Below are 14,619 nucleotides of genomic sequence, written 5' to 3'. Positions count from 1 at the left end.
AGCTCCGGCTCTGCTCCCGTCCACCACGCGCCAGCTCCGCCCCCGTCCACCACACTCTAGCTCCGGCTCTGCTCCCGTCCACCACACGCCAGCTCCGCCTCCGCTCCCGTCCACCACACGCCGGCTCTGCCTCCGCTCCCGTCCACCACGTGCCGGCTCCGGCTCCGCTCCCGTCCACCACGCGCCGGCTCCGCTCCCGTCCACCACGCGCCGGCTCCGCTCCCGTCCACCACGCGCCGGCTCCGGCTCCGCTCCCGTCCACCACGCGCCGGCTCCGGCTCCGCTCCCGTCCACCACACTCCAGCTCCGGCTCTGCTCCCGTCCACCACGCGCCAGCTTTGGCTCCGCCCCGTCCACCACACGCCAGCTCCTCCCCCGTCCACCACGCGCCAGCTCCGCCCCGTCCACCACACTCCAGCTCTGCTCCCGTCCACCACGCGCCAGCTCTGCTCCCGTCCACCACACGCCAGCTCCGGCTCTGCTCCCGTCCACCACGCGCCAGCTCCGGCTCTGCTCCCGTCCACCACGCGCCAGCTCCGGCTCTGCTCCCGTCCACCACGCGCCAGCTCCGGCTCTGCTCCCGTCCACCACGCGCCAGCTCCGGCTCTGCTCCCGTCCACCACGCGCCAGCTCCGGCTCTGCTCCCGTCCGCCACGCGCCAGCTCCGGCTCTGCTCCCGTCCGCCACGCGCCAGCTCCGGCTCTGCTCCCGTCCGCCACGCGCCAGCTCCGGCTCTGCTCCCGTCCGCCACGCGCCAGCTCCGGCTCTGCTCCCGTCCGCCACGCGCCAGCTCCGGCTCTGCTCCCGTCCGCCACGCGCCAGCTCCGGCTCTGCTCCCGTCCGCCACGCGCCAGCTCCGGCTCTGCTCCCGTCCGCCACGCGCCAGCTCCGGCTCTGCTCCCGTCCGCCACGCGCCAGCTCCGGCTCTGCTCCCGTCCGCCACGCGCCAGCTCCGGCTCTGCTCCCGTCCGCCACGCGCCAGCTCCGGCTCTGCTCCCGTCCGCCACGCGCCAGCTCCGGCTCTGCTCCCGTCCGCCACGCGCCAGCTCCGGCTCTGCTCCCGTCCGCCACGCGCCAGCTCCGGCTCTGCTCCCGTCCGCCACGCGCCAGCTCCGGCTCTGCTCCCGTCCGCCACGCGCCAGCTCCGGCTCTGCTCCCGTCCGCCACGCGCCAGCTCCGGCTCTGCTCCCGTCCGCCACGCGCCAGCTCCGGCTCTGCTCCCGTCCGCCACGCGCCAGCTCCGGCTCTGCTCCCGTCCGCCACGCGCCAGCTCCGGCTCTGCTCCCGTCCGCCACGCGCCAGCTCCGGCTCTGCTCCCGTCCGCCACGCGCCAGCTCCGGCTCTGCTCCCGTCCGCCACGCGCCAGCTCCGGCTCTGCTCCCGTCCGCCACGCGCCAGCTCCGGCTCTGCTCCCGTCCGCCACGCGCCAGCTCCGGCTCTGCTCCCGTCCGCCACGCGCCAGCTCCGGCTCTGCTCCCGTCCGCCACGCGCCAGCTCCGGCTCTGCTCCCGTCCGCCACGCGCCAGCTCCGGCTCTGCTCCCGTCCGCCACGCGCCAGCTCCGGCTCTGCTCCCGTCCGCCACGCGCCAGCTCCGGCTCTGCTCCCGTCCACCACGCGCCAGCTCCGGCTCTGCTCCCGTCCACCACGCGCCAGCTCCGGCTCTGCTCCCGTCCACCACGCGCCAGCTCCGGCTCTGCTCCCGTCCACCACGCGCCAGCTCCGGCTCTGCTCCCGTCCACCACGCGCCAGCTCCGGCTCTGCTCCCGTCCACCACGCGCCAGCTCCGGCTCTGCTCCCGTCCACCACGCGCCAGCTCCGCCTCTCCCCACCCCACATTGGCAGCCTCTGCCTGTTACCCCATGCCCAGCCTCTGCCCCCCCACACTCTCTCTCCACAGACCGTCTTCTTTCTGTCCTCTGCGGGGTGTCGGCTGCTCCCTCCTCCGCGCTCTTCCCCGCTGAAAGCTCCGCTCCTCTGCTGCGCGCTCTCCACACTGCTCTCCTATGGTGAATGCTGGACAGTGTGGGCGGGGCCACAGCTTCCTCCCGTCTGCTCTATGGAGGAGGAGGCACCGCCCCTTCTGGTCACATGGGCATGACGTCACTACAGGTCCTGTGTGCACAGAGCAGCCATATATGTGGTGGACACTCCTGGACCTTCTGCTTTCTGGGCCGGTTCCTCCTGTGAGTCCTATTAACCCTTTCGCTCCCTGTCTTCTCCTTTCTGACAGGACAATCTCTGAATTCGGACAGTGTGACGGGAATTTCAGCAATGTGGAAGGAAAAAATGACAATTTTCCTGTTTTCCTCACAGAAATGTGACTTTCCCCCCAATGTATCATTGTCCTAAAGGTGACAGGAGTGCTGAGGCCGCACAGTGCGCCGTGTCTCCTGAGTGCCGATACCCCACAGGCTCAGGAGGGAAGGGGCGCCATTGTGACTGGGATAGACGGCGGACGCCGTGTGACGTGTGAAGAGCGCTGACACCAGAGACCCCACAAGTGGCCCCATGTTACCCCCTCCACCTCTAGGGGACAGGGAGGATTATTAACCCTCAGGGGAATCGCTTGTGTAACACACGACCGCTCCAAAGTTTGGGGTCACCCAGACAATTTTGTGTTTTCCATGAAAACTCCGACTTTTATTCATCTATTGAGTTGCCAAATTAATTTAACCACTTAAAGGGAGTCTGTCACCCCATTTTAGCACTATAAGCTGGGGCCGCCGCCATCAGGGGCTTATCTGCAGCATTCTGTAATGCATTCTGTAATGCTGTAGATAAGCCCCGATGTAACCCGAAAGATAAGGAAAACACGTTAGATTATACTCACCCCGGCGTACGGTGCCTCCCATCTTCATACGATGACGTCCTCCTAACTTCTCCCTCGGCTCCTGTGCAGGCGTACTGATCTGACCTGTAGAGGGCAGAGTAAAGTACTGCAGTGCGAGGGGCCGGGAAGGGCACAGAGGTCCCGCGCCTGCGCACTGCAGTACTCTGCTCTGCCTTCTACAGGACCGATAAAGCACGCCTGCGCGGCAGCCGAGGGAGAAGTTAGGAGGAGGACGTCATCGTATGAAGATGGGAGGCCCTGGACCAGACTGCAACGCCCCCCGGTGAGTATAATCTCACGTGTTTTTCTTATCTTTCAGGTTACATCAGGGGCTTATCTGCAGCATTACAGAATGCATTACAGAATGCTGTAGATAAGCCCCTGATGGCGGTGGCCGCAGCTGATAGGGCTAAAATGGGGTGACAGACTCCCTTTAATGAACGGAGCTTTTTTCATTTTTCGCTCCCCTTATTTCCAGAGCCATAACTTTTTTATTTCTCCGTCAGTATGGCTGTATGCAGGATGAGTTGTGCTTTTGAACGACACCATTCGTTTTATCATGTCTTGTACTCAAAACCGGGAAAAAAAATTCTAAATGCGGTAAAATTGAAAAAAAGTGCAAACCCTCACTTTTTTGTTTGGCTTTTTTGCTAAGTTCACTAAATGCTAAAACTGCCCTGCCATCATGATTCTCCAGCTCATTACGAGTTCATAGACTCCAAACATGTCTAGGTTCTCTTTTATCCAAGTGGTGGAAAAAAATTCCAAAATTTGCTAAAAAATAAGCACAATTTTTCGAGCCCCGTAGCGTCTCCATTTTTCGTGATCTTGTGCTTGGTGAGGGCTTATTTTTTGCGTGCCGAGCTGATGTTTTTAATGATACCATATTTGTGCAGATACATTCTTTTGATCACCCGTTATTGCATTTTAATGCAATGTCACGGCGACCAAAAAACCGTAATTCTGGCGTTTTGATTTTTTTTCTCGCTACGCCATTTAGCAGTCGGGTTAATCCTTTTTTTATTGATAGATCGGGCGATTCTGAATGCGGCGATACCAAATATCTGTAGGTTTGATTTTTTTTATTGTTTATTTTGATTGGGGCGAAAGGGGGGTGATTTGAATTTTTATGATTTTTATTTTCTTTAATTTTTAAACACTTTTTTTTTATTTTTGGCACGCTTCAATAGTCTCCACGGGAGAGTAGAAGCATGCCATACTTGATCGGCTCTGCTACATATGGGAGATGAGCAGATCGCTCATATGTAGCAGTAATACAGCATTGCTATGAGCGCCAACAACAGAGTGGCACTCATAGCAATCTGACGGCAACAACCATAGAGGTCTCTATGAGACCTCTGATTGTCATGGCAACGCGTCGCTGACCCCTGATCACGTGACGGGGGTTGGTGATACGCTCATTTCCGGCTGGACGCCGGAAATACTAGTTTAATGCCCGCTGTCAGTGTTTGACAGTGGGATTTAACTAGTTAATAGGCGCGGGCAGATCTTGATTCCGCCCGCGCCTATTGCCGGCACATGTCACCTGTTTATAACAGCTGACATGTCGAGGTTTTGAAGTGGGCTCACCGCCGGAGCCCACATCAAAGCAGAGGATACTGACCGCTGATGTACTATCCCGTCAGCGGTCTGTAAGGGGTTAAAATCTCGTCCAGACATTGACAAGGTTCGAAAAAAAGATTTTTATTTGAAATAATAATTTTCTCCTTCAAATTTTGCTTTTGTCAGAGAATGCTCCCTTTGCTGCAATTCCAGCATTGCAAACCTTTGGCATTCTAGCAGTTAATTTGCTGAGGTAATCTGGAGAAATTTCACCCCATGCTTCCAGAAGCCTCTCCCACAAGTTGGTTTGTCTTGATGGGCACTTTTTGCGTGCCATACGGTCAAGCTGCTCCCACAACAGCTCAATGGTGTTGAGATCTGGTGACTGCCCTGGCCATTCCATTACAGATAGAATACCAGCTGCCAGCTTCTTCCCTAAATAGTTCTTTCATAATTTGGGTCATTGTCCTGTTGTAGGATGAAATTGGCTCCATTCAAGCGCTGTCCACAGGGTATGGTGTTGTGAGTTCATTTTTCCCTTCACCAGTGATGTCTGATGAACTCCCTCTTCTGGCGAAGGAAGGTAGTGAGGCTGATTACCAAACAGCTGAGCAGGTAGATGATGACTGGGTCACAGGAACTGATGACTGGATATAAGGCAGCCGACGCCCTGCTGCCTTGCTGGTGATCTTCCTGCTGCATTCTTGGAGACCAGTCTGATTTCTGCTTCTCAAAGCTAAGTTTTGCTCTGCTTTTTGTACACTTTAGTTCTGGTTTTGTTTGCCTTGTTTTTTGGGAGTTCTGCCATCCCCGGCCAGGGGTGAGCTGAATTCCATTTTTGTCTCTGATCTGTTGATCTTTGGCTCTGTCTTAAGAATTTACCTGAGTGCTGATATAGTCTTTTTGAAGCCTAGCGACTTCAGGGCCTGTTTCTCCTATCAGTCTGTTGGTACATTTTTGGATAGGGTTTTTGCGGATTGCAGACAGCAGCTTTTCTGTCCTGTCTTATTTAGTTAGCTTGGGCCCCATCATTTGCTCAGCCTATCTTTCTATCTGTGTTAGTGTTTTTCATCTTGCTTCACAGTCATTATATGTTGGGGGCTGCCTATTGCTTTGGGGGCTGCTCTGGGGCAGTTTAGATTTCCCTTTCTGTCTTTAGGTTATTTAGTTCTCTGGCTGTGATCGAGGGGTCTAGGGCACCGTAGGAACCCCCCACGGCTACTGCTAGTTGTTGTGGATAGGTTCAGGGGGTCTGCAATCCGATAGCTTCCAACTTCTCTGGTTTTCTGGACTTAGCTATTATTTTTGTTTTTTCCTCCTTCGGTGACTCATCCATAACAGTATGGCATGGCGTTGCAAAATGGAGTGATAGCCTTCCTTATTCAAAATCCCTTTTACCTTGTACAAATCTCACACTTTACCATCACCAAAGCAACCCCTGACCATCACGTTACCTCCACCATGCTTGACAGATGGCGTCAGGCACTCTTTCATCATCTTTTCAGTTAATCTGCGTCTCACAAATGTTCTTCTGTGTGATCCAAACACCTCAAACTTGGATTCGTCTGTCCTTAACACTTTTTTCCAATCTTCCTCTGTCCAATGTCTGTGTTCTTTTGCCCATATTAATCTTTTCCTTTTATTAGCCAGTCTCAGATATGGCTTTTTCTTTTCCACTTTGCCCTGTAGGCCAGCATCCCGGAGTCGCCTCTTCACTGTAGGTGTTGATACTGGTGTTTTGTGTGTATTTAATGAAGCTGCCAGTTGAGGACCTGTGAGGCGTCGATTTCTCAAACTACAGACTCTAATGTACTTGTTACTCAGTTGTGCAGTGGGGCCTCCTACTTCACTTTCTACTCTGGTTAGAGCCTGTTTGTCGTCTCCTCTGAAGGGAGTAGTACACACCGTGGTAGGAATTCTTCAGTTTTCTGGCAATGTCTCACAAATAATTCATTTCTAAGAACAAGAATAGACTGTCAAGTTTCACACGAAAGTCCTTTTTTCTGGCCATTTTGAGAGTTTAATGGAACCAACAAATATAATGCTCCAGATTCTCAACTAGCTCAAAGGAAGGTCAGATTTATAGCTTCTCTAATCAGCCAAACTGTTTTCAGCTGTGCTAACATACTTGCACAATGGTAATCTAACCATCCATTAGCTTCTTACACAGTTATCAAAGTACCATAAGAACACTGTAGTGATGGTTGTTGGAAATGGGCCTCCTTACACCTATGAAGATATTGCATTACAAACCAGACATTTGCAGCTAGAATAGTCACACGGTAGTGTACTTTAATATTGGCCCTATTTCCTGTTGGCAGGTATACCTTTTCTTTTAGGATTTGATAAAAACGGCCACCAGTGGAGAAGAAACCTCTTCTACTAATATTTTGCAGAACTCCCCTGGCAGCCCATCTGGTCCGGGTGCCTCGCTATTTTTCAGGGAGTTAATAGTGTCCACTATCTCTTCCTTTCTTATTGTAGAGTTGAATCTTTCTCACCTTCTGAGACTGTTGGGAGGGATAGTCTATCTAGGAATGTCTTCCCCTCTTCTCCATCTACTGGTTCTTGTTCATACAATGTGTTATAGTATTTATGCCAGATGTCATTTATGATTTTTGGGTCTGTTTGTGGTGAACCTTTGTGATCATTCAATCTACCTATAAATCTCATAGGTGTTCGGCTTTTTGCCAAGCGAGCCAATAATGAACCATCCTTATTACCGTATCTAAAAAATTCAGATGTTTTTTGGTTCCCCCTTATTCTTTCTAGTCTGTCCAGCTAAAGGTCAAATTCTGCTTTAGCTTTAATCCATTTATGCCTATTTTCTAAATTGGGTCGGTTAAGTGCTTGGTGTATAGGCCGCTTAGCTCTTCACTTGCTGTGTTATAGGATAATGTAGTTTTAGTCCGTGTTTACCACAATGTCACACAGGTTGGGAAACACCGGCTTTTGTGCTGGGTATGTTCGGCTATATTTGGTGATTTAATCGATGATTAAATTGTTGAATATTGCAATTTCGGCGATCGTGAGCCGAACTTTAACCCCTTTCTGACATGAGACGTACTATCCCATCCATGGGACCCGGGCCCCTATGCCCATGGACGGGATAGTACGTCTACCGAGATCAGCGGCGCCCACGTGGTGAGCGGCGCTGATCGCGGCCGGGTGTCAGCTGATTATCGCAGCTGACACCCGGCTCAATGTGTCAGGGGCGGTCACGGACCGCCCCCAACATGTTACCCCCTTGCACACCGCGATCAAACATGATCACGGTGTACCGGGGGTTAAAGGGAAGCATCGGCAGGGAGGGGGCTCCCTCCGTGCTTCCCTGAGCCCCCCACGGCAGCGCAATGTGCAGCGCTGCTGCGGGGGGCTCCTTTCCTGCAGGCCCCCGAATCAAAGATGGCGACGGGGGCCTTCGGGGGCCTGCAGGAAGCTGGCTTCCTCAGTGCCTGCAAAGCGCAGGCATGAGGAAGCCTTCTGCAGTGCCTGTGACAGATTGCTGATCTGTCACAGTGATCTGTGATGTGACAGATCAGCGATCTGTCACAGGACAGTGATGTCCCACCTGGGACTATTTAATAAAGTAAAAAAAAAAATAAAAAAAAATGTTAAAATAAATTAAAAAAAATCGCCAAATAAATTAGAAAAAAAAAAAAATATTCCCCCAAATAAATCCATTTTTTAGAAATAAAAAAAAAAAAACAATAAAAGTACACATATTAGGTATCGCCGCGTCCGTTACGACCCGCCCTATAAAACTATCCCATTAGTTAACCCCTTTAGCGAACCCCTTAAAAAATAAAAATAAAAAACGAAGCAAAAAATAATGATTTGTTATCATACCGCCAAACAAAAAGTGTAATAACGCGCGATCAAAAAGACGCATATAAATATCCATGGTACCGCTGAAAACGACATCTTGTCCCGCAAAAAACGAGCTGCCAAACAGCATCATCAGCAAAAAAATAAAAAAGTTATAGCTCGCAGAATAAAGCGATGCAAAAATAATTATTTTTTATATAAAATAGTTTTCATTGCATAAAACCAACAAAACATAAAAAAAACGACCTAAATAAGGTATCGCTGTAACCGTACTGACACGAAGAATAAAAACGCTTTATCAATTTTATCGCACGCGGAACGGTGTAAACGCACCCCCCCAAAAGAAATTCATGAAACGCTGGTTTTTGTTCATTCTGCGTCCCAAAAATCGGAATAAAAAGTGATCAAAAAATGTCACGTGCCCGAAAATGGTACCAATAAAAACGTCAACTCGTCCCGCAAAAAATAAGACCTCACATGACTCGGTGGGTCAAAATACGGAAAAATTATAGCTCTCAATATGTGGTGATGCAAAAACTATTTTTACAATAAAAAGCGTCTTTTAGCGTGTGACAGCTGCCAAACATAAAAACCGCCATAAATAGTAAATCAAACCCCCCGTTATCACCCCCTTAGTTAGGGAAAAATAAAATTAAAAAATGTATTTATTTCCATTTTCCCGTTAGGGTTAGGGCTAGGGTTAGTGCTAGGGTTAGGGCTCAGATTAGGGTTAGGGGTGTGTTGGGGTTAGGGTTGGAGTTATAATTGGGGGTTTCCACTGTTTGGGCACATCAGGGGCTCTCCAAATGCAACATGGCGTCTGATCTCAATTCCAGCCAATTCTGAGTTAAAAAAGTCAAATGGTGCTCCTTCCCTTCCAAGCTCTGCCATGCGCCCAGTGTTTTACCCCCACATGTATCAGCCTACTCAGGTCAAATTGCAAATCAATTTTTGGGGTCCAATTTCTCCTGTTACCCTTAGGAAAATAAAAAATTGGGGGCAAAAATATCATTTTTGTGGAAAAAAATGATTTTTTTATTTTCACGTCCGAGCGTTATAAACTTCTGTGAAGCACTTGGGGGTTCAAAGTGCTCACCACACATCTAGATAAGTTCCGTGGGGGGCCTAGTGTCCAAAATGGGGTCACTTGTGGGGAGTTTCAATAGTTTAGGTACATCAGGGGCTCTCCAAACGCACATGACACCCGCAGACCATTCCATCAAAGTCTGCATTCCAAAATGTCACTGCTTCCCTTCCGAGCCCCGACGTGTGTCCATACAGTAGTTTTCTCCCACATATGGGGTGTCAGCGTACTCATGACAAATTGGACAACATCTTTTGGGGTTCAATTTCTCCTGTTACCCTTGGGAAAATAAAAAAATTGGGGACTAATTGATCATGTTTGTGGAAAAAATACGATTTTTTTATTTTCATGCCCTGGCATTATAAACTTCTGTGAAGCCTTTGGGGGTTCAAAGTGCTCACCTCACATCTAGATAAGTTCCTTAGGGGGTCTAGTTTTCAAAATGGGGTCATTTGTGGGGGGTTTCCACTGTTTAGGTACATTAGGGGCTCTCCAAAGGCAACATGACACCCGCAGACCATTCCATCAAAGTCTGCATTCCAAAACGTCACTACTTCCCTTCCGAGCCCCGACGTGTGTACATACAGTAGTTTTCTCCCACATATGGGGTATCAGCATACTCAGGACAAATAGGACAACAACTTTTGGGGTCCAATTTCTCCTGGTACCGTTGGGAAAATAAAAAAATGGTGACTAAAAGATCATGTTTGTGGAAAAAATACGAATTTTTTATTTTCACGCCCGGGCGTTATAAACTTCTGTGAAGCACTGGGGAGTTCAAAGTGCTCACCACACATCTAGATAAGTTCCTTGGGGGGTCTAGTTTACAAAATGGTGTCATTTGTGGGGGGTTTCCACTGTTTAGGTACATCAGGGGTTTTCCAATCGCGACATGGTGTCCGATCTCAATTCCAGCCAAAAACATCAAATGGCGCTGCTTCCCTTCCGAGCTCTGCCATGCGCCCAAATAGTGGTTTACCCCCACATGTGGGGTATGAGCGTACTCAGGACAAATTGCACAATAACTTTTAGGGTCCTGTTACCCTTGGAAAAATAAGAATTGAAGGTGAAAAGATCATTTTTGTGGAAAAAATATGATTTTTTAATTGTACGGCTTTATGTTATAAACTTCTGTGAAGCCCTTGGGGGTTCAAAGTTCTCACCACACATCTAGATAAGTTCCTTAGGGGGTCTAGTTTCCAAAATGGTGTCATTTGTGGGGGATTTCCACTGTTTAGGTACATCAGGGGTTTTCCAATCGCGACATGGTGTCCGATCTCAATTCCAGCCAAAAACGTCAAATGGCGCTGCTTCCCTTCCGAGCTCGGCCATGCGCCCAAATAGTGGTTTACCCCCACATGTGGGGTATCAGCGTACTCAGGACAAATTGCACAATAACTTTTAGGGTCCTGTTACCCTTGGAAAAATAAGAATTGAGGGTGAAAAGATCATTTTTGTGGAAAAAATATGATTTTTTAATTGCACCGCTGTACGTTATAAACTTCTGTAAAGCCCTTGTGGGTTCAAAGTTCTCACCGCATATCAAGATAAGTTCCTTGGGGGTCTAGTTTCCAAAATGGGGTCACTTGTAGGAGGTTTCCACTGTTTAGGTACATCAGGGACTCTCCAAACGTGACATGGCGTCCGATCTGAATTCCAGCCAATTTTGCATTGAAAAAGTCAAACGGCACTCCTTCCATTCTGAGCTCTGCCATGCGCCGAAACAGTCGTTCCCCCCCCACATATAAGGTTTCAGCGCACTCAGGACAAATTGCACAATAACTTTTACAGTCCAATTTCTCCTGTTACCCTTGGTAAAATAAAAAAAATTGAACCTGAAGTTTTTTTTTGTGAAAAAAAGTTAGATGTTCATTTTTTTTTAAATATTCAAAAAAATTCCTGTGACGCACTTAAAGGGTTAATAAACTTCTTGAATGTGGTTTTGAGCACCTTAAGGGGTGCAGTTTTTAGAATGGTGTCACTTTTGGGTATTTTCTATCATATAGACCCCTCAAAGTGGCTTCAAATGTGATGTGGTCCTAAAAATAAAATGGTGTTGTAAAAATGAGAAATCACTGGTCAACTTTTAACCCTTATAACTTCCTAACAAAAAAAAAAAATTTTGGTTCCAAAATTGTGCTGATGTAAAGTAAACATGTGGGAAATATTAGTTATCAAGTTTTTTGTGTGCCGTATCTCTGTGATTTAAGGGCATAAAAACTCAAAGTTGGAAAATTGCGAAGTTTTCAAAATTTTCGCCAAATTTCCATTTTTCTCACAAATAAACGCAAGTTATTTGAAATTTTACCACTAACATGAAGTACAATATGTCACGAGAAAACAATGTCAGAATCACCGGGATCCATGGAAGCGTTCCAGAGTTATGACCTCATAAAGGGACAGTGGTCAGAATTGTAAAAATTGGCCCAGTCATGAACGTGCAAACCACCCTTGGGGGTGAAGGGGTTAATCTGTAAGACCTGTAGCCACCATCTTTTAGCCACATTTAAAAAGCCATCCTGTAAGATTCCAGCCGCTTGCAAACTTAAGAAAATAATCATTCTCCTTCTCGTAAGCTAATCGGCAGCGTCCAGTCGGATGAGTGTCTATGGTCCCTGCTTAGCACCTCCTCTGACCCCACAATTGCCATCCTCCTGCCTTTACTGACGTGGCTGACGCCTCCTATGTCATCCAGTCTGTTGCGCTGCGCAGCTCCTGTTCCCTCCTGTGCAGGTGCGAGAGCTGGACAGACAGTGGATGACACAGGAGACGTCAGCCATGTCAATCAAGGCAGGAGAGACGGTGAATCAGGCCCATAGTGAGCAACAAAAACCGCTGTGCACATGATGCTGAAAATTCAGCGCGGAAACACAGCGGTTTATTTTCCACAGCATGTCAATTCTTTGTGCGGATTCCGCAGCGGTTTTACACCTATTCCATTATAGAGAAAACCAAAAACAAAACACAAAACAAATATCCTGGAATAAAAAAGTAAAAAAATATATTGCAAAAATTGCATGAAGGTAGTAATAATAGTAATAATAAGGGTATTTAGTTAACATAATTTTGATCAAAATAATGTAGAAGCCATCCCGCCACGTCACGGCAACCCTTGTGGGACAGTCCTAACTCTTGTATTTAAAACCTTTCCACTTGTCAAGTGACGTAAATGTGAACAAGGACAGAGGGACTGAACCACCAGTAATAGTGTAGGCCAGACAGGATGGATTTTCCAACTCAGAAGCAGGGCGGTCACACCCTTATATGCACAGAATGCGCAATGAAACAAATGAGAAACTGGGTCTGAGCAGAAAAAGTAAATTAATGTGCATGCAAATTGTAATTGCATATGAACACATGACCTTTACACAGAGAAAACCAAAAGCAAAACACAAAACAAATATCCTGGAATAAAAAAGTAAAAAAATATATTGCAAAAATTGCATGAAGGTAGTAATAATAGTAATAATAAGGGTATTTAGTTAACATAATTTTGATCAAAATAATGTAGAAGCCATCCCGCCACGTCACAGCAACCCTTGTGGGACAGTCCTAACTCTTGTATTTAAAACCTTTACCTATTCCATTATAGGAATCTGCAGGTGTAAAAACGCAGAGCAAATCCGCACTAAATCCGCAGGAACCTGCAGGTAAAACACAGGTCGTCTTACCTGCGGATTCTGCAGAATCCATGCAGAAAAATCCACAATGGAATAAGCAACGTGTGCACATACCCTTAGTCTCTGTCCAGCTTGCAGGATAAACAAGACATAAAAGTTTAAAGGGGTTGTCCACTACATTAAATTAACCCCCAAAGTATCCCCCCAGGCCCCTAATGAATTTTGTAAATACCTCATGTTGCCTATACTGCCTGTGAGTGGCGTTATCGCTGGCCGCTCACAGGCAGCACGTAACCCAGCGCTGATGTCACAAGTGAGGCGTGACTCAGCGCTGGGTCCCCGCAGTGGCTGCTGGGTTGTGGGCGGGGTTACCCCCGGGGTCACACCCAGCATCCACCCAGCATCCACTGCGCGCTTTCTCAATGAATGGGCGCTTGGTGGATGCCGGGTGTGATGCGGGGGGATAATCGCTCCCACAGCCTGGCAGCCAGCGCGGAAGGAGGAAGATGGACCCCCGGCTGCTGCCAGCACTTGTCGGGACGTCAGCGGAAGCAAGAGCCGGCTGCAGCCAGGGGTCATGTGCTGCCTGTGAGCGGCCAGCGATAGCGACGCTCACAGGCAGTATAGGCAACATGAGGTATTTACAAAATTCATTAGGGGCGCCAGGGGGATACATTGGGGGGTTAATTTAAAGTAGTGGACAACCCCTTTAAGAACCTTCATTGCTTTATATATCTGTATGTATATATTCGACCAACAGATTAGACATATCAAATAGTAAATGACATGTGCCAAGACACTCATCAGTCCTCATGCTGTGTCCAGTGTGTCCCTGGTCCTCGGTGCTGCTCCTAGCCTCCTTGGCTGTCAGGCTCCTTCCAGACAGAAGCAGAAGAGTGCAGACAGTGAGCTCAGCTCACAGTCAGAGGCAGAGCAAGCCCCGCTGCGTCCAGGCTTTTGGGGCTGATGACTTCTCTGCAGCAGGGAGCTTTGAAGGAGAGCGCGCTCATCCTGGATTGGGTGGGTAACCTTCCTTCCCCCTCTCCTCCACAAACTGCAGAAGAGTGGTTACATGACTCACTCCCTGCACTCTGATACATGTGAAGTAAAAACGCCAGCCCTGACAGTAGCTCCAGGTGGGCCCGCTCTCAAGCACAGTGTTACATCGCATCATCTTCTTCTCATTCAGGTCTCTACAATATCGGATCCTCTCAGTGAGGATCTTCTACAAAAGAAAATATTCTTGATTTACCCATCAAGGATGGGTATGGACAGAGACAAGATGGCGGAGAGAATGTTACACCTCACCCTAGAGATCCTCTTCCGTCTCACTGGAGAGGTGAGAGATTCTGATGACGTCACATTCTATCATTCTTATCTATGGGAATAACATATGGACAGAACTGGAGAGGGGAGGACTCTGGAAATGTCTGTAGTGAGATTTATTAATGTGTCTCTCCATAACCAGGATTACACAGTGGTGAAGAAGACCTCTAGTGATCGCTGTCAGGACCCTGTGTCTGAGGGATCTGGAAGACCCCTGAGCCCAATCACGGGGCCTCCACCTCACCCCCTAATCCGTGAGGATATCAATGACCAGAAGATCCTAGAACTCCTCTACAAGATGATTGAGCTGCTGACTGGAGAGGTGACACTGCTGGGAATGCTGGGACATTATACAGAAACACTATGA

General features: G+C 48.8%; 1 protein-coding gene across 1 annotated transcript; it reads left to right on the top strand.

Moving 5' to 3' along the window:
• The first annotated feature begins 13,892 nt into the window (after positions 1 to 13,892).
• On the top strand, positions 13,893 to 14,619 carry LOC141076488 (oocyte zinc finger protein XlCOF29-like). The gene is made up of 3 exons (XM_073563972.1): positions 13,893 to 13,946; positions 14,116 to 14,265; positions 14,395 to 14,619. Exons 1-3 carry the CDS (start codon positions 13,893 to 13,895, stop codon positions 14,617 to 14,619), a joined length of 429 nt encoding a protein of 142 aa, XP_073420073.1.

This window comes from Dendrobates tinctorius, unplaced genomic scaffold (genome assembly GCF_039654945.1).
Source record: "Dendrobates tinctorius isolate UK_male_01 unplaced genomic scaffold, ASM3965494v1 ptg000418l, whole genome shotgun sequence".
In the NCBI taxonomy this organism is placed as follows: domain Eukaryota; kingdom Metazoa; phylum Chordata; class Amphibia; order Anura; family Dendrobatidae; genus Dendrobates; species Dendrobates tinctorius.
The sequence above is the reverse complement of the archived record's forward strand: the minus strand, read 5'-3'. Positions and strand labels throughout refer to the sequence as shown.

Coding starts and splice junctions, on each gene's coding strand:
- LOC141076488 (XM_073563972.1), top strand. CDS start 13,893: ATGACTTCTCTGCAGCAGGGAGCTTTGAAGGAGAGCGCGCTCATCCTG. Junction 13,947..14,115: donor GCGCGCTCATCCTGGATTGG/GTGGGTAACCTT, acceptor CTTCTCATTCAG/GTCTCTACAATATCGGATCC. Junction 14,266..14,394: donor TCTTCCGTCTCACTGGAGAG/GTGAGAGATTCT, acceptor CTCCATAACCAG/GATTACACAGTGGTGAAGAA.